Source organism: Candoia aspera, chromosome 7, assembly GCF_035149785.1.
Source record: "Candoia aspera isolate rCanAsp1 chromosome 7, rCanAsp1.hap2, whole genome shotgun sequence".
Lineage (NCBI taxonomy): Eukaryota > Metazoa > Chordata > Lepidosauria > Squamata > Boidae > Candoia > Candoia aspera.
In genome coordinates this window covers 42,959,998-42,980,313 of record NC_086159.1, presented here as the reverse complement: position 1 = coordinate 42,980,313, position 20,316 = coordinate 42,959,998, and the positions used below count along the sequence as shown (strand labels likewise).

General features: G+C 36.6%; 1 protein-coding gene across 1 annotated transcript in view; it reads left to right on the top strand.

The window, feature by feature from the left end:
* Positions 1–20,316, top strand: part of NAV3 (neuron navigator 3) — a 144,550-nt gene that overhangs the window by 30,138 nt on the left and 94,096 nt on the right. The window contains exons 7-9 of the mRNA XM_063309338.1: positions 4,398–4,513; positions 16,897–17,005; positions 18,535–18,918. Of these exons, the coding sequence (XP_063165408.1) occupies positions 4,398–4,513; positions 16,897–17,005; positions 18,535–18,918 (609 nt within the window). The remainder of the gene's footprint in view (positions 1–4,397; positions 4,514–16,896; positions 17,006–18,534; positions 18,919–20,316) is intronic.

The window sequence follows — 20,316 nt, the reverse complement described above, 5'->3', positions numbered from 1 at the left end:
CCTGAGGTTCTGCTGCATGGTCCAGCAGAGGACCTGGCTGCCACCTGGAATAGGGAGGTGGCCGGGGCCTTGGACAAGATCACGCTTATGCAACCTCTCATCCCATTGAACCTGACACTCACCATGGTTTACGGAGGAGTTGAGGGTTTGAAGAGGATTAAGAGATGTCTAGCACACCGCTGGAGGAAGACAAGGACTGAACCCAACCAAACACAAGCTAGAGCTGCTGTTAAGGCCTACCTTGTGGTGGTAAGAGTGGCAAAAGATCAGTATTTCTCCACTCTTATTGCGTATGCAGAATGCTACCCAGCGGCCCTGTTCAAGATCACCCGATCCCTTCTGGGGAAGGTGGGCCCACTGACCCACCTGCAGGGCCAAGCAGAGGAATTTTCTGGGCATCTGGAGGATAAAATCGCTTGGATCTATTCCAAGTTGGATGCCAAGCATGTGGCATGGCCTGTGGAGATGCCTGGGGAATGCACTTACCCAGTTATCTGGGAACAGTTTGATCCTGTTGGGCCTAAGGAAGTGGCAGGGTCCTCTGGACTATAAATGTCACCACTTGCCAACTAGATCCATGCCCCTCCTGGCTGGTGAAGGCAGCTTGGGAAGTGACGTGTAGGTGGGTCCAGGCAATGGTGAATTCATCCTTGAGGGACAGAATGTTTGTGGCTGTCTTTAAAGAACGGACCCCACTGTGCTGGACAATTTTTGTCCAGTCTCCCACCTCCCTTTTTTAGAGAAGGTGGTTAAGAAAGTGATGGTGTTATAGTTCCAGAGAATACTGGATGAAATGGATTATCTGGACTGTTTTCAGTCAGGTGTCAGGCCCAGATATGGGATGGAAACAGCATTGGTCATACTTTTGGATGATCTCTGGTGAGATCAGAATGGGAGCAGTGTATCCAACCTTGCTCTTGTTGACTTCTCAGCAGCTTTCCATACCATTGACCATGGTATATGTGTAAGTTGCTATTGACTATACTACCTGGGAATGCTACAAGTCATTTCATCAGCAGGAGGAAGGCCCATAGGTCTCTCACCTTGATACGCAGCTTCTTCCAGTAAATTGGAACAAAAGTTGGATTTTTCTTCTTTGGATTTTTCATGTGTTCCAGATTGAATTTGAAATGGGAAGAAAATGCATGTTCATAGACTTACAGGGCACAGTCTGATTTTATAGATATTGATGTGTCCAGATTTATACTCATGGATCAGATTGGTACAGCCAATCACCCTGACAGAATCATACTTGTTGATGCCTTCCAAGTCTTGCTAGCATAAATAACTGTCAGAATCGTGATAGAAGTGAACAGATGGAGCTTAATCTTCAGAGATATGGATGGTGAGGACCAGAACTTATTCATCCTCCAAAAAATGGCTATTGCCTTCCCAATGTGGCACTTAACATCCACCTCTGCATCTCCGTTCTGGGTGATCACACTACCCAGATAGTTGAACCTCTCCGCTTTCTCTAACTGCTGCAGTCCGAGTACGGTTCCCCATACTGGGGCCATGGACCCCACATGTGTGATCTTTGATTTCTCGGTGCTTATCCTGAGGCCAACTTTATTTGCTTCATCATCCAAGACAGTTGTGGCATGTTGTAGTTTCAGCTTGTCTTCCTCAAGCAAGGCGATATCGTCAGCGAAATCCAAGTCGCCTGTCCTGACTCCCAGGAAACACTCTGAGACAGGGAACTGTTCTCTAATGTTTATTTGCTAATACATAACAGTTATCCTAACAAACTGAACAAGCGTGGGAAAAACCCAGCCATATAAACCCCGCAGGTTAAGGCGGTCCCAATCTGTGCCTCTTGGAATGGCTCACCAATTCCTCAGTGCTACGCATGCGCTTAACAGTCTGGAAGGGAGCCCCCTGCTCGCCATCCTTACTCATGACATCACCAAGGTAACTTCGGTCAGTCCAATGGATGCCTGTCCCAGTGTGTACTTCAGCTCACTGCATGACATAATCGAGGCCCACAAGGAAGAGGAGTGGGGACAAGATACAACCTTGTCTGATCCCGGTGGTAATCTTGAAAAAGTCTGTATGGCCATTCTCAGTCTTAACACAGCAGCTTGATCGCTGGTACAAGTTCTTAATGATGGCAATGAAGATTGCTGGCATGCCATATAAATGCAGGATCTGCCAAAGGGACTCTCGATTAGGAGGCTAGAAGGAAGGAAAAAAACACTTTTGAATAAATTGTGCCCAAATTCAACATACTGTGATTTAGCCTGATTGCTAAAGTTAATAAGGCATAATCTGACCTTGTGAGTTTTTTATTTTAAATCACTGGTTTCCAGATTCAGACTTACCAGAAAATGACATTTATTCATTTATAACTAACAGCAAATGGGAAGGATGGAGGGGAAAACAAATAGTTTGAGCCTGTTATCCAAGCTCATGCTCAGAGCATGACGCCAATTTTAGTGTTACATCTGAACCAGACTTTTGCTTCAGATACTGTCTGAATGAATACTAGCAGATGCCAAAACTAAACATAAGAGAATATGTCTGCCTGCATATTTTCTTGTGGACTTAAAGAATAACAAGCACATTATATTCTACAAGCTTCTGTTTATGATGCCATTTCATTTTTTAAAAACTATTATCAGGATCATGTATACTTCTGACAACTGTGCTTTGCCATCCTTTGCAGCATGCTTTTGGGGAAAAAAAAATTAGATAAGCAACTTGGAAGTCATAAACAGAAGAACTGACAGGTTGTTATTTTGCAAAAGACATAGTTTTTTTCAAAAGTTTTTGCAAAAGACGTAGTTTTTAGCAAAGCATCCCAAGGTGTTCTCTGCTTGGTTGGCTGTTTTTTTTTTTTTTTTAATTGCAGACTGAAAATACTCAAATTTCTGTTTTGAAAATAAACTGATCTTATCTGAACAGAGGTTAGATTTGTTCTGTGAATAAATTTATTAGGAAAGGTAAATTCAAATTATTTGGAATTAATATTATAAGTAACACCCAAGGGGAATGGAGAAAGAAACCAACCTTTTTTCTTGTAACTCCACTTTTGTCTTTCTTTGCTGTACCAACCTGGTATATTAATTGGTAAACTGTGTTTTTTTGTAATTTTTAAATGGTCAATTGCAGTTGTGTTAAAATTCAGGAAGTGGCAGCATTTCTAGCTTTATCAAGTGATGCTAGCTGTACTTTCACGACTCAGAGGACTGAACCATCCATTGCCTGATCAACAAAGCTATCTTTGGATGCTACAAAGGAAGCTATGAAGTCAGCATTTCCTTAAAAAAATTTTTTTTTCCATGGGGGTAGAAATACACCCTAGCATGATTAGTCTTATCTGCTCCCATTCTTTTTTAACCCTTTCTCATCTCCCTATGTTACATTGAAAGGATGACAATGACCAAAGAGACCAAAAAGGGATTCCATTGTCTTAGGATTGGGAGTCAACCAACTCCCCAGTAAATAGTTGCCATTGACTAGAGGGAGCTAGTTTAGCCTCAAAGAACAGTGGGTCTGTTTGGGACTAAATCTACCTATTCTGAGTTAGTTAATTGGGTTATTGGATAGAGACTTCATAGGCACAGTTGATACAGTTTAGCATTGTCTTGAGTCTAGGACCACAATTTATTATTATTATTATTATTTTTATTATTATTATTATTATTATTATTTATACATTTTATTTATATATTCAAATTTTCACAGGAAATCTATTGGTTATAGTTAGCTGTCTAATAACAGTGATTTTCTGTGATTTTCCAGGATTTTGTTAAGAGATAAATTTGCATAATATTATCTAAAGGCAATGTTACAAGTTAGTACAATCCTATATAATAATTGCAATGAAAATGTGTTCAGTGGTAGCAAGCTTCAAGTAAACCTTTCACAAGATGATGTTCTTTAGACATGTTAGATTAGACTTCCCATCTACTGCAACTCTTGAGCTGATTTTTTTCAACCATTTCTTCTTAGTTCCTACTTGCTATGAAGGTCTCATTTCAGTGTTAGCCTTAACTAGTAACATACTGCTGTTCTCTTGTTTGATATTATTGCTAGCAATAGAATTCCTGGAATGGATCATTCTGAGCACATACATGCAGATTGGTGGCTTAAGCAGTGGGTTGATTTACCTCTTTTCTTCTGTCTCGTTTCCTATCTTGAAATGAAAGTTGTTAGAAACATTTTGTCTTTGACACCTTGCCTGAGTATATATAATCAAAGACATCTTAGTGGTACATTTTCTTTCTTTACACCATATGAATATAATATTCTATCTCATGATTAAGAGTTTAGCACTTTATGCTGTACCAAGAAGTGCTAATGATATTTCTATTTTTGATTAGATATACTGAATTATAAGTTACCATTGCTATGGTTTTATAGATGTTACCTTCCATCTCTCTGATTAATTCCAGAGCTCATTCAGAAAATGATAATCCCTCTATCCCACCTTCTGACTCTTGTATCAGTCCTACAAAAATGGATTTGGCATATAGTAAAACGGCCAAGCAGTGTCTAGAGGAAATATCTGGTGAGTAGCATGTAATTCTTGCTTTATATTAAGATATTTTTGAATTATTATGGGTACACTTGAATAGAAAAACTAGATGCAAATCAATAACATGTAAAATAAATAAAATGTAAACTGCCTCCCCCCCCCCCCACAATTTTGGCTTCAACTGCATGCCTTAAAAACTTAGTCTAAAATTATTGTAACACTCATGACTTTTTTTATTATATTGTTGGTTTTCACATTTTTTAAAAAGGTAAGTAATTGATTCTCATACAGTTAATTGGATTATGATTAAAATCAAGGGCAGGGACAAAGACCAATTTAAAGCTAAATTTAAGTTTCCTTCCATCTAACTGCTTAGATGTTGCACAGTTATATAGAGGGGAGATTAGATGAATGACAATGTAAACAACAGCTAATTGTTAATTTGGAATTGACCAATAAAAAATCCAGGTTGTAATTCATGTATTTCCTGAAAAAGAGTTCTTCAGTTAGCTGTCTGAAACAAATTAATACAATTATCTCCCACCTTTATAGAAACGTGTGGTAGTAGGATTAATAATTCTGATCATTTCCCAAACTGTTGGTTTTTTCCATCTTACAAATTATCTCCACTTCCTGGGACATTCATGTGAAAATAAGGTATGTGGAGCTTGGTTGTTTGCTTGACCAACTAGGTAACATCACCAGTTTGTCCATACTACTATATGGACGAAGTCTGAATTATTTTTGGTTTTTAGTATTAAAAAATCACTACACATTGGCATAGTAGATTTTTAATAATTTGTAGTGTGACAACATTGGATGTTTCTTCCTCTTTCATTGCACTAGAATTTAGGGAAACTAAACAGTAGACGTCAAGACAGAAATTAACCAGAGATGCTGTTACTTTCAAGCTGCGTTTGTGAGTTTCCATGGAGATCTGTTTGGCATTGTGTGAAACAGCTTGCTAGGCCTTTTTGTATGGGTTTAATTTAATTTTTTTTTCAATTAAAACATATTGATTTGTGTCTTTAAGTAGGTGGTTTCATTTAACATACAGTATATTAATATGTCTGCTGATACTAGTATGCTAATAAATTAGGATTTCAAGCTAATGTTATTTCTAGTGGCATGTAAAATATAAGAATGAAATTTGGCAAAAAAAGAGAGAAGAATTTGGTATGTTTAGCATAATTAGATTTAGGTCAACCAAAAGCAGTGATTCCTAATGCTGAAATCTGAAGTTCTATCAAACAAAAACATTTTTGCCTTATGTATGTATGTGTGTATGTATTCTATCTATCATATACATTGTATCCACATACATACAAACATATACAGTATATGAAAAAAAGAATATGTAATACGCATATAAATGTGTAATAAACTTAAAGTTGACACACAAACTTTTTATTTCATGAGGCAATTTTTCATTATATATTCTTTGTATACAATAAGCTTAAGTCTGCAAATTTACCTGGAGGAGGCATTTCTGAACAGAATGAGATTTATGTACAAATACCCAGCATAGATTTGCCACATAAAAGTAGACTTGGAAATGGTTTGCAATCACTTCCTTTCCACCACTAGTGGATATATGTATATTGTTATTCTACTCCAAGCTCTGTTATCACTGAATTTGTGGTGAGTTGAACTCAGGAGCAACTGGATTTTCCTCTAAAGATTGCTCTCTCCATTTGTAATACAAGGGTGGTCTAAGCTAATATAGTCTGACAAATGTATATCAGTAAGGTCTGATTCTGTAACTCACCTGATTTTTTTCAATTATTTATTTAAAATTGCTGATAACAACATTAAAAATTGAATGTTCTAATTGGCCAGAATTTGAGTACTTTTTATCCTATACATCTAATGTCATTTTTAGTCTGAACAAATAGTCCTCAACCCAGCATCTGACTTTCCAAATATGCCATCTGTTCTTAGCAATTTGCATGGGGAGGTTTGTACTCTTGTCACTCAAAATTTCCAGGTACAAAAAATGCTTACAAAGCTCTATTGTCACACTGAAAGGTACAGAAGTCATCAGGCCATTAGACTGATGAAAGAGACACATAAGTCTTCTTCCGGTAATGGGTTTTCCATTTTTGCTCCAGTCTATCACAGAAAGTGTAAACAAGAATAAAGGTCTTTATAGAAAGCTTATTACTTTAGTGACAGTTAGATGCTTGTGGTAAGTAGAAATTGCTGGAGGTGGGAAACAGATGTCTGAGTCAAAAGAGACTAGAATGTGACGTTTTGCTGAACAGGTTGATCTTTGCTTGAACAGCAGGTTGCAAGTGTCCACATGCGGGATCTGCTGAGCATTGTTATTTGAATGGTTCAATATGGAGTAGGTATTTTTTATGTATCTTAATATTTCATCATCAGGGAGTATCTGTTACGGTTTCCTGTTTGTATGCATGTTGTTGTGCTGACTTTGATGTTATCTGCAGGTTTTTTTGTTCCTTGAATAAGTTGATGTGCAAAAGCAACAACAAAGAAAATCTTTGGCCATTTGGCATCTTACCATAGATGATAATGGAATTTCTCATGAGATGTCATTGCTTCCTGAGGACAGTCACAGTGGACTTAATCATTACTGCTTTCTTAAGGAGATGCTAAAAAGCACATGCCATGTGGTGGATGGAATATTTTAAGCATTCTTATTTCATTCAATTTTATTCATGACAATGGATGCTGTGTGTATAATCCAGCATGAAGGGTAAGAGACTTTTGCATGGTGTCCTGCCCTCTTATTCTTGAACAGTGAAATCTTAATTTAACAAATCATTTGGGGGAACAGGGTATCTGTTACTCCTATCCATTAAATCCAAAAGTAGAACATTTGCAGTGATTTAAATCATTTGGTAATTATATCATCTTGCAAATGAAGTACATTGCATCATTTGCATAATTGGATCATTATGCAAATAGCATAAATGACGTAAATAAAATGTAATTTATTTAGTATGCATAAATTATCTGGACTACTTCATATGTAACAAACGTGTCCATAATTTGAGGGCAGGAGGGGAGATAATGATTTTGACTCTTGTATGCAAAGTCTATTAAATCAGTAGTCTCTGGGTGGGAGCTATGACATTTACACTGTCTGTTAGTAGCCTATGATATTGGACTGATGTCATACTCTGTGTTTTTACTTTATTATTACCCAGTTTCACTGTTATTCTATCAGTATGATACATGGCTTAAAATTAAAATGTAAGGAAAAGAATTGGCTGATTTGCCTGCTGGCTTACACAAAACCTACCCTGGTTAATTGTCCCTGACTTTCTCATGAGCCTGTTCTGTGTGTCTGTGTGCGTGTGTGTGTGAGACAGTAGGGAATAGAAAGTATATTTCTGTGGATGGATGTTTGTAACCCCAGGCCAAAAGATTGCCCATTGCCTTATATCCAAGCTCTGCCATATCTTTGGAAGATGAGCCTTTCTTGTTAAAAAAGCATTGCATTTGTATTCAATATTGCTTCAGTTCTTTAATTTACTACTGTGCCAACACCATAGCTCAACTCCTAACTACCCTAAATGAATGTCTATTTAGATATTACATTATGCAGTGCGTTTTCTCTTGTTTGAGGAAATATACTACAAATTTTTGGTATACTTTGCTATTATGTTAGGTTAAAGGCAATATCCTAGTGAAATATAAGTAAAGTCCTGAATTATACTTGCACTTTTTTTTAGACATTTACTGGTCTTAATTCAGGTCATGTCTTTTCTTCAAAAAAAGGTATATTTTGTGTTATACATTACACCAAAAAGAACATTGTTTGGATAATTTCACATTCCTATCCTTTATACTTGCCAGATGGATCCTTTATACTACAAGATTGATCCTTTATGCTACAGACGGATAGAATACATCATGAGGAACTATAAAATTAATTAAACTATTTGCAATAGCTCATATATATTGGCATAAGCAACATGGTATATTTAGTCATATATTTTATTTAAGGCATTATGTGGGTAACAAAACGGAAGTTACAGTACATCCTAAACAAGATATGATTACTTCTTTGAGCATTCTGTCAGAGTGGCCTGCTTCAAATGTTCTAAAATTCTCTACATGGACAAATCCAAAAAATGCTGCCATTTTGGAATGTATATTGCACTTTGTGAATTATGATTGAATGCAATCTATTAGCAGTAGTATTAATTATTTCATCTAAAGTACAGAAAGGGCCAGGACATACTGTGCATATGAAAACTGTCCAAGGATTATATGTTGAGTTTGTGTATTATTGAGAATTAATATAGGCATGTTCCTTCTCCCATCATCTCAACTGGAGTATTCTAAGATCACACAAACATTGTTTCTTGATATCTCTGAATCAGGAAATTAATTATTAGAATCAGAATTGATCAATCAAAGATTGTGCAAAAATCTATTGTCTTCAAAAGGCAGGAGAAAAGACTTTAGATTTAAAGAGAGGGAGAGAGATGATTTCCATGTTCTGCAGCTGGCAGATCTCTCTGTCCACCTCCCCCCCGCCCCATTGTCTGCAATAAAGTTACTTGTCTAACAGTAGTTTTGAGTCCTTGAAGTTTCTGCTGTTGTCTAATTCATGAATGCAAGATAGAATATCTGATAGAATAGAGATTTATACTTGTACCTGGTCTGAAGTCTGGCAGAAAATTTGTACATACTTCATATAATATGCTATGTATATGCTAGCATGTATATGCTAGTATACATGCACATTAGGATAAAATGCCAATATTTCTTGTTGAAATTACATAATTACATAAATACTAATATTTGCATCTTTCAAAAAGTTAATGAAAATGTATTGCCTATCACTTTTCTTCATTTGCAGGAATGCTATTATTGTTATTGTTATGGAAGTCTTCTATATCTATAGGTGTGGCTGTGTTGCAAATGTATTTGTGTTTGTTAGATAAGCTTTGTTTACATTTCAATTTGTGCTGAGAGATTAATCAAAAGTCATCTTAAATCACATATTCATTCTTTCAAATCCCATATATTTTTGTACAGTTTTTAGCTGCAAGATTTTATTTTGGGGATAATTTGATTCTCTATTCTTATGGTACTTTTATGTATATATCATTTATGCACATTTATATACTTTTTCCCTACCTGAGTAAGATTCTACTTTGGAACTTGGTAGTCAATTCCACTTAACACTAATTTTTGCAGCAGATTCCAAAAGCTTAATTTTTCTTAACATTTCTAATTATTTCATAATAATCTATAGATGGTAAGCATTCCATTATTCTGAATCATAAATTAAATGCTTTACTATATAAAAGGAACAAAGCCTATTTCTCTTCCTAGAATTGTAATAAAAAGGGATATTGCTTCTCCTAGAATTCTCTATTACACTATAAGAAGAGACTTGTTCTCTTCTTATAGTGTAATATTGCATATTGCAAGATTCAAGAGCCACTCTCAGGTTTAGCCATGAGAAGAAACAAAAAGAGTTTTAGGAGGGAGGGAGGGAGGGAGGAGGGGCATTCCAGGGAGTGTTAAACTAATGCTGGCTCATCCCATTTAGCTTATGCTGTATCCTTAAACTCTGAATTTGCAGAATTGGGCAGAGGCTTAGGTCTTTCTGTTTTAATTTTTGCCAGGCTCTTTGCTGCCATGGCAGCCAGCAGCATTCACTGCAGTAGCAGAGAACAGTCATAGATCTGGGAATGCAGGCTGAATACTAAAATGCAAGGAAGCTTTTACAGAGCTTTGCTTCCTTGGTTAATTTTGGCTCTAATTGAGCTCTGACATGCTTGACTGCACTTGCGTTTCTAGCAGCCATCCAAAGTAAAGAGCTGCACGCAGGAATCAGTCATGATCTAGTGAGGGAGCCTGGGAGAAGGCAGTCCTCAGCACAGTTTACTTTTGGATTTCAGAATACAGCAGCCATAGGGAGGGATGCAGTCCCATCAGTCTGAATGAGACTGATGATTGGATGATAAGAGGGAAATATCACTGGATTTTGTAATTACTTCTGTACTGGAATAGAGTGTTTCAGCAACTCTCTTCTGCTTGAAAGAAATTCCTGTAGAATTATTATAAATATTGCAGATAAACAGGACTGGAAAGGATGAGCTTAGCATCAAAAGAACCAGAAACACTGTGCCTGTCTAGTCCTTAGTAGGCTGCATTCTGGAATGCTTGTGCTGTGCTTTTCTGACATCGGAGAAATGAGGAGCTACAGGGCACGTAAATTGGGTGCTGGTGCTGCTGAAAGGTTAGCGTCAAATGCTGGAAGGTCTTGCCTTCTCTGCAGCTAGAAAATGTGAAACCTGATTTGTGTTGAGCCTTTAGATAAAACTATGCAACGATCTGCTGAACTTTCAGTGTTCAGAGGCAAAGGTGCAAGAAACAGAGGTGCTCGTCTCCAGAAACAGAAATCTCTGACTAATCTTGCTGTCCTCAATGAAGGAGAAAAGAGGAGATTTTCATGCAGAGAAAACTGGTTTGGCAGTGCCTCCAAGTCTAGCCAGGTTCTTCATCAGACAGAGCTTGTGAGTAGAGGCTCACTTTCCAAAGCACTGTCAAAATCAGCACACTCCCTTTACCACGCAAGCAACAAGTCACCATGGGAATTGGAAGAACTATCACCTGTTGGATCCAGAGCATCATGTAAAAGGCTCACAGGCTACCTGGTTGATGAATCTGTTCAAGAAGAGACAAGCAAGTTGGGTGAAGAAGATGTGCTCTTTAAGTCCAAATTTGCTAGCCAAAACTGGGTGGTGGAAGACAAAGGTTGTTTACGTGAGGGGACTGCACAGCTTGATGAGGATGTTATAATAACAATGCTTGGAGACTTAGAACAAGTGCTTTACAGTGATTATTTGGGTAAGTTAACTTCTGTTTGACATGAGAAAATAGTTACTAAGCATTAGTGTGTCTGCATGGAAGAGACTTTGTTAATAATCTTACAATTTTTTTACAATACTGTTGCAGTACAATTCTGTCTATACAGTATTATGAGGGAGAGTGTATTACATTCTTTTTTCTTTTAGATTTACAGACTGCATAAATTAAAACCTCTTGGCTTTTTGAAGGCATGAAAGTGATAACACATGATTTTCTTCTTAAAATATAACTATACTAAAATTAATCTTGAAGCAACAAAATAGGGAAATTTTAGCAATTTGGTTTGAGCTTGATCTCATGGGAGTATTTTACAGTCATGCTAGCTTTCTGTCTCCTCTTACCCCAGTTTGGGAAGGATGGTGTGAAGATGCCTTCTTGTTTTTTGCTTTAGATAGATAGATGTGAATACTATCATGGCAGAATCACTGTATGTTGTGCCAATTTATTCACTATTTTTATTCTGTGTTAATAACTTTCCATTTCATTAATATAAAAATTTAACCAGCAAACTTAATAAGGCTTTGTTTATTTAGACAATATCATGAGTTACTTTCTATTCTACCTTCAAAATATTCAATGCAAAAATCTCATCCTTTTTTTTTTTAATCGGTTCAGCCATGTCTGATTTTCAGAGACTGCCTGAAGTCCCTGACAAGTCCCTGCAATTTTCTTGGTAAGATTTTTCAGAAGTGGCTTGCCTTTGCCTCCTTCCTAGGGCTAAGAGAAAGTGACTGGCCCAAGGTCATGTATACATTATATCAGTGCAAGCAAGTTGACATGACTTATCCACAAGTATAGGTGTTGTAAAGCATTTGTTTGCAAGCCAGTTGTACTTCTGATCTCCATTCAGACATATGCCTTTTCAAAATGTTGGATTCAAGGACTTTATCTAAGTACATTTTTGGAAGTCTTTGTTCCATTGCTAAGGCTTTTTCTTGCAAGTTTCCTAGTGTTATATAATGCTCAGATTAAAACTTAAACTGCCTGAAAAGTGTGGACAGAGAAATATGTCTTTGATTTTGCTCCTGATATGTTGCATGATTCAGGAAAAAAAAAAAAAGTCTTGTTTCTGACTTTGACTTTTGCCATACAGCATATTTCTCTAATACTGATGCATTTGGATATTTTTTCTATGTGTGGGTATAAACTCATACATATATGTGCATGTCTTGGTTATATTTTTACAGACAAATATCTCTGTTGTAATTCAAATATATATTTAGGTAAATGCAACTGATGCTGACTGTGCCTAAGAAGGAAATGTTTTATGTCACACCTATTTAATAGGGGACAGTGTGCAATCTAATATTAATATGATGTAATACAGAACAATGATTGCATTTTTTAAATGAGAGAATGTTGGAACAAAATATGGTAAATATGGCTGATATAGCTGCATATGCCTCAATTTATCCATCTGAAATTAAGAAATGACATTTCATTTTACTTATATTGTAACAGTCACCAATATAACATAGAAAAAAAATGTAACCCTATGTCTCTAAGCTGTCTGGACAGGAAAAAAGTCCTTCATGAGTGTTGTTCATTATTCCTAACTCAAATCTGTATATGATATTGCACATTACATTTTCAATTAACTTAGGATGTATATATGCAAACTATATGGTTCAGGTTTGGGGCTAAATACAAAAATAAAAAATAACTAGATTTCTGTTATGTTCATGTAAAGTTGAGGTCATCCACAGATTCATGTGATACGGCGGTGTCATTTTATTAAATATTTGATTAATGATGGGTTCATTGCTCTCTAAAAAGGATTTTAGAAGCTTACAAAAAATGTGCCAGAAAAACCAAAGTCTGGATTTGTTTACTGCTAATATGTAGGATAAGGGAAACAAATGCCTGGAAGGCAGAAGTGTTTCCAAGATCAAGTATCCTTACAATCTTTGCTTTGGAGGATTGATTATCAGAGGTGCTATTTGTGCAGGAAGAAGACTCCAACTAAGAAAACAGCAGCAAAGGAGATAAATTCCAGGATACAGAGATGCAAGTTAAAGGCATATGAAATGCATAATCACTCCTCAGTTTAGATAGAGTGCAAGCATGTGAACACTTACTGTCAATGACTGCTTTTGTACAGTAATCATTTATGCAGACATATTTTTATTTCCAGAGTGGTAAAGAAAAAGTCTTCTTTCTGACCTGTTCCCATTTTCAGAGTTCTTTCAAATAAATACTTAACTGTATCGATAGCAGGTTTTAGTATGAGAAATATAATTTTATTCTCAAAAACAGTCCAGATTATGATAAACAGTTAAAGATTAACTATGTAAAAGCTACTTAATCCCTCACACATAGAATTCTGTAGAAATTAGAAACTCTATTTAATCATTTCTCCTTTGTATCCTTTTAGCTAGAAGAATAGCCTATTCAGGCTTAGAGAATGAATTGCCAGCCATAAAGACAATTTTTCGAGTTACTGAAATTCAGGCAAACACTCTGTAAGAAATATAGAGCACCCTGCAGTTTCAGTTCAATTCATTAGAAGTATTGTGTGTGTTAGCTGATGAAGGTACCCAATGACATGCTGATTAGCAAGTTAGTTAAGTGTGGGCTGGATGGAAAGACAATTATGTGGATACATAGCTGGCTCAAAATTTGTTCTCAAAGAACTGCCATCAATTATTCTTCATCGAATTGGAGAGAGGATTCAAGTCCATAATTATCAGTCCTTGGTTCCCAAGTCTTCAATAATGTCATTAATGATTGGTTAAAAAGGTAGAGGGAATGCTTATCAATTTTTCAGATGTTACAAATTGAATAGAATAGCTTATACTGTAGAATAAAAAAGAAAATTCAAAACAATCTTGATAGGTTGGAGAAATGGACTAAAAGTAACAGAATGAAATTTTAATAGAGGTAAATGAAATATTTTCACTTTGGACACAATCAAATGCACAGATAGAGGACAGAGGCTATCAGGCTTGATAATAGTACTTGTAACTGAGATATTTGGAAACTGGAGTCAGCATTTTCCAAATCATAGGAAATAATTGCTCTATTCTATTCTGATTTGCCTATATCCACCTTGAATATTGGGTCCGCTTCTGGACACTAAGAAGTGTCTAAGAAGTCTAAGAAGATTCAGTGAAATTACAACAGATTTGGAAAAGGACAATGAAGATGATTAGGGCTTTAAAAACTATGCCCCAAGTGAGTTTGAAGCAGCTAGATATGTTGAGCCTTGAGCTAAAATGACTAAAGGTGGCTATAATAGCCATCTTCAGATAACTCAGAGAAGGTCACATAGAAGACTATCAAGGCTTCTCTCTCACTCCGGAGCACAGGACATGGAATAATAGATTTAAGTTACTGGAAGACAGATTCCAATGAGGAAAAAAATCCTAAAAGTAAGAGCAATTTGACAGTGGAATCAGAAGGCAGTTGAGCTTTCTTTCATTGGCTGTGTTCAGGTGGATGCTAGACAACCATAATCTGGATTATCGCACAGAGCAGAGGATTGCACTCAATGTCCCAACTGGTTCTTTCCAAATCTGGGATTCTAAAATAGAAGAAATCAACCCAATCAGACTTTATGAGAACTCTCCATGGTGCTGATTCTGTGGCCTCAACTTTCAGATTATGTGATTATCCAGGACATCACTTTACTGACTGTTACCACATCTTGTTCAACTATGTTCTGCAAATAACCTTCATGTTAAATTGATGGAAAATCATCCCCTTTGGAATTCTGGGCTCTTGTGAAATAGAATATTATGATGATTTAGTACAATGTTTGTTTCCATAGCACTGATGTATAGGTTATTTAACCAGGCCTTATTTATATAGTACACAATAAATGTTTCAGGAAATATATTTTGTCTTTTGCATGTATCTAGCACATGGGTCTTCTGAAATCTGCCAGATCACAATATGCAGACTGTGTCTTTGATTCTGACTTCTGGTGACTACAGAGACACATCCCTGCAGTATTTTTTGGTAATGTTTTTGGAAGAGATTTGCTATTCTCTTCTTTCAAGGCTGAGAGAGAGTGAATGGCCCAAAGTAACTCAGTGGCCTAAGCAAGACTAGAACTCACATTTCCCTGGCTTCTAATGCAACACCTTAGGTAAAGGTAAAGGTTTCCCTTGACATTAAGTCCAGTTGTGTCTGACTCTAAGGGGCGGTGCTCATCTCCATTTCAAAGCTGAAGAGCCGGCATTTGTCCGTAGATACTTCCGTGGTCATGTGGCCAGCATGACTAAACGGAACACCGTTACCTGCCCGCTGAAGCGGTACCTATTAATCTACTCACATTTGCATGTTTTCGAACTGCTAGGTTGGCAGGAGAATGCAACACCTTAACCCCTACTAAACTGGCTCTCAAGTACATTATGTATTCATACTAATACTGGGAAAAAATCCTAGTGTTGTATATAACTATTACAATCTGCTAGTTTATTAATATATGTTTTAATTACAGTAAAGCCTACTGTTTAATAGACATTTCATGCCAATTCTGTTCTGGAATTTTGCTAATGTGAAATTACAGTTGATTCTCCATTGCATAACCAGATATAAGTTGGATTCTTTTGGCAAGTCTCTATAACCAATTATCACTACACTGAGAAACAGCAATAACATTCCATAATGTATACACTTCTGTACCCTACACCTCTACATATGCTTAAATGATATACTACCTTTTCCTCTGGCTTTTTTTAATTGAACTAAATCTAGTTGGCATAAAAATGCAAAATAATTTTTCATGCATAAAGCTTGGCTTTTAAATAGGTTAATAATATTTAGGAATATTCCATTACTTCAGCAATAATGAGTAAAAGCGTAGAAAAGGATAAATAGCAGAAGAAGTAAGTGAAGATACATTCAAGGCCATGGCCCTACCTGCAACCCAGTGAGGTCACTGGGTGCCCTTTTTATTTACAGCAGTGCATTGCAAACATAAGGTCTTTTGGGAAGTTCAGTTTTCTACTCAGCCAGCAGTAGAGATTCATGTTTATTTGACTCCAGCAAAAAATAAGATATAAAGCATGTAATAAAGAAATACGTTATTGTAATTTGGAACAACACATATTGTGCTATAGATGATTGTGGTGGTGGTGGTGGTGGTGATGATGATGATGATGATGATGATACATTTGAAGCATCCACTGTTTGTAAAATAATAATTATTCTGGAAAATTTAATGAAAACAAAAATCAAAATGAAACCATAAAGCATAGGCATAGCTATAATAAGAGTTTATTGTGATTTTCTGATAGGAAGGAACAAAAGAAATGAGGAAGAAGACTAGAAGCAGCACCCAAGAAGGAAAGCCCTCCTCTCCTTTATTTCTTCCCTGTCTTCATAAGCTATTAGTTGCAATTGTATATCCGAACTTGTTTATGGATGGGATCTTAATTTGAGTTATGTGGTTATTCAGACTCAAGATTACTCTCATTTTTATTTATCTTGAACATAGTTTTGACTATAGTATTGGAATGTTCTAGTTCAGATTGTCTTATACATATATTATATGGCTTGCTTTATCTATTTGCACTGCTCATATTGATAGATCGGTTGATTGATTGCAGGAGAAGATCCTGAAGCAAGAAGAATGAGAACTGTAAAGAATATAGCTGATCTAAGACAGAACTTGGAAGAAACTATGTCCAGTCTTAGAGGAACTCAAATAAGCCACAGGTATTGATTACTGCTGTAATTGGATACATGAAACAATAAAGCAATAACAGTGAGAATTTGCAGAGAACATCTTCTAAGCAGAATCTTCAGAGTTTTGAAGTCTGGTTAGTTAATGTTCTTAACTTTTCAATAGCAGACCAAAAATGCTTTGTTTCTTCTTTTCATCTTCCTTCATTCTGAGAGTCTGGTAACACAAATTTCAGAAAATATTGGATAATAGTACATCAAGCCTCAAGAAGTGAATTTAGATAGTTGCTCTTTAAGCAGTTTAAAGGTTTTATTTAAAAAGCATCATATGGCTAAGAAGTAAATGCCTATCAAAAAGTAAAAGTTAATAATTCTACAAATGTGTAGTATTCTAGAAAAGAAATTATAAATAATCTTTAATATCTCAACAAAATCAACTTGTTAGATCAATTTAAACATGCCAATCCATAATGTGTGTGCTATGTGGATGGGGCCATTATGATTGGTAAACCATTGTGTGTGATTTGTAATGTGAATCCAGTCACCTGAGGTAAAACAGATTTAACCCAATATATGAAACCAAATTCAGATTAATTATATTTAGTCCTTAAAATATTAACTAAAATAATATATATAGTCATTATTTTGGCACTGCTTGAAAGTTAGACTCTGTGATAAGTTACCCTTACTTCCCCAAAACCTATAACATCAACCCATCATAGGACATGTGGTATATCCCATGACCACATCCATGGTATATCTGGCATATCTGCAGGAAAGAACATAAAGGAAAAAAGAGGAGGGTATGTAAGATAAGGATCTCCCTTGCAGTAAGTGGGGTTTCAGAGTGGCTGTGTGTGAGACAATGTCTCTTGCAAAGTCAACAGGCCCCAGGTGATATGAAGAAGCAGATAGGCAGATGATGTTACAAGGAAGAATAAAATTTAATCTGAGACTTTTTGGGGATGGAGGAAGCAGATCAGTCAAAGGAATGTTATTTGTTGATGGTAATGACACAACAGAGGTGACACTGCAATTGCCAAATTCTGCTAAGAATGTGCTTATTTTTATGTAGAATGTATTCACTGAAACAAATGGGAAATGTGTCTAATTTAAGGTCATTTTCATATTGCTATGAAAATGTAACTGACATTAATTCTAGCTATGTACGAGTCATTCACTACATTTTACAATATAAGCAAGGAAGAACCTGGTTTTGAAAAACTCCATTTTATTTTACAGTACTTTGTATCTCTACCAGCATCATGTTAAGTGCTACTCTAGTTACATTTAACAGGTTTCATTTTCCATTAAAGAGGTTCCTTTTATTTTATTTAAATCTTACATATTAACATGGCATTATCTCAAAGCCCACCATGACTAAAAATATGGAAAATCTGAGAAAGAAAATTGGCTTATTGCAGAAAAATGTCTGCCTTAGAGTGATGTCTTTAAAAACAGATGCTGTTATTTCGAAGTAGAACTTTACTGTGTCTACCCTCCATCCCGTATCCTCAGAAATATGGAAAGCACGGTTCATCATTTTTTGTTTTGCTTGACAGCACACTGGAGACAACGTTTGACAGTACTGTGACAACTGAAGTGAATGGACGAAGCATTCCCGGCTTGACAAGCCGATCTTCTCCAGTGACCTGGAGGCTTGGACAAGCTAGTCCTCGACTCCAGGCAGGTGATGCTCCTTCCCTGGGTGGAGGGTACCCTCGCAGTGGTGCTAGTCGCTTCATCCATACTGACCCTTCTCGATTCATGTACACCACACCTCTTCGTCGTGCAGCCATCTCGCGTCTTGGGAACATCCCCCAAATTGACATGGGTGAAAAAGGAAATAGTGACCTGGACATTTCCTCTGATGTTGATGTTGGAGGGTACATGAGTGATGGGGACATTCTTGGGAAGAGCCTCCGAGCTGATGACATCAACAGTGGGTAAGTTTTTCTTTTTTAAGTAAGTCACGAATCTATTCATAAACATAAAGTAATGAGGAAAACATCTGAAAAAATATGGTGAACTTGTTGCTGGCTGGAAATTAGAAATATAATAATTTACAGTGAAAGTTATTAGAGAAAGTGAAGTGACAGATCAACTAATCATGCATTGTACTGTTTAAAGTCTCATTTTAATTCCTTACAGAATTAAGTTAATTAATTAATTAAATGAAAGTTATCTCCTGTCCCTTTTTTTCCTGTTAGACTCTTCAGTTCAGGCAAACATGCAACCTGATTCTCTGCGGTTGTACATGTTTAAGTTTTCTCGTGCAGTTAAATATACATGGTTGGCCCTTTGTTAGCTTTTAGAAAGGCCTTATCTTTTTAATTTGAGTTTACTTTTTGACTGCTTTTATTGCACTGTGAATTTATAATCTTAATTGATATGGCTTGAAGTTTTATAGCTCATCATCTTCTAAAATTGCTTATCATTTGGATTTTACATAAAATTGGAATGATGAATATCCTAAAAGGCAGAATAGAAATTGTTGTTGTTTATTCGTTTAGTCGCTTCCGACTCTTCGTGACTTCATGGACCAGCCCACGCCAGAGCTTCCTGTCGGTCGTCAACATCCCCAGCTCCCCCAGGGACGAGTCCGTCACCTCTAGAATATCATCCATCCATCTTGCCCTTGGTCGGCCCCTCTTCCTTTTGCCTTCCACTCTCCATAGCATCAGCATCTTCTCCAGGGTGTCCTGTCTTCTCATTATGTGGCCAAAGTATTTCAGTTTTGCCTTTAATATCATTCCCTCAAGTGAGCAGTCTGGCTTTATTTCCTGGAGGATGGACTGGTTTGATCTTCTTGCAGTCCAAGGCACTCTCAGAATTTTCCTCCAACACCACAGTTCAAAAGCATCGATCTTCCTTCGCTCAGCCTTCCTTATGGTCCAGCTCTCGCAGCCATATGTTACTACAGGGAACACCATTGCTTTAACTATGCGGGCCTTTGTTGTCAGTGTGATGTCTCTGCTCTTAACTATTTTATCGAGATTTGTCATTGCTCTTCTCCCAAGGATTAAGCGTCTTCTGATTTCCTGACTGCAGTCAGCATCTGCAGTAATCTTTGCACCTAGGAATACAAAGTCTTTCACTGCTTCTACATTTTCTCCCTCTATTTGCCAGTTATCAATCAAGCTGGTTGCCATAATCTTGGTTTTTTTGAGGTTTAGCTGCAAGCCAGCTTTTGCACTTTCTTCTTTCACCTTCATCATAAGGCTCCTCAGTTCCTCTTCACTTTCAGCCATCAAAGTGGTATCATCTGCATATCTGAGATTGTTAATGTTTCTTCCAGAGATTTTAACTCCAGCCTTGGATTCCTCAAGACCAGCTTGTCGCAT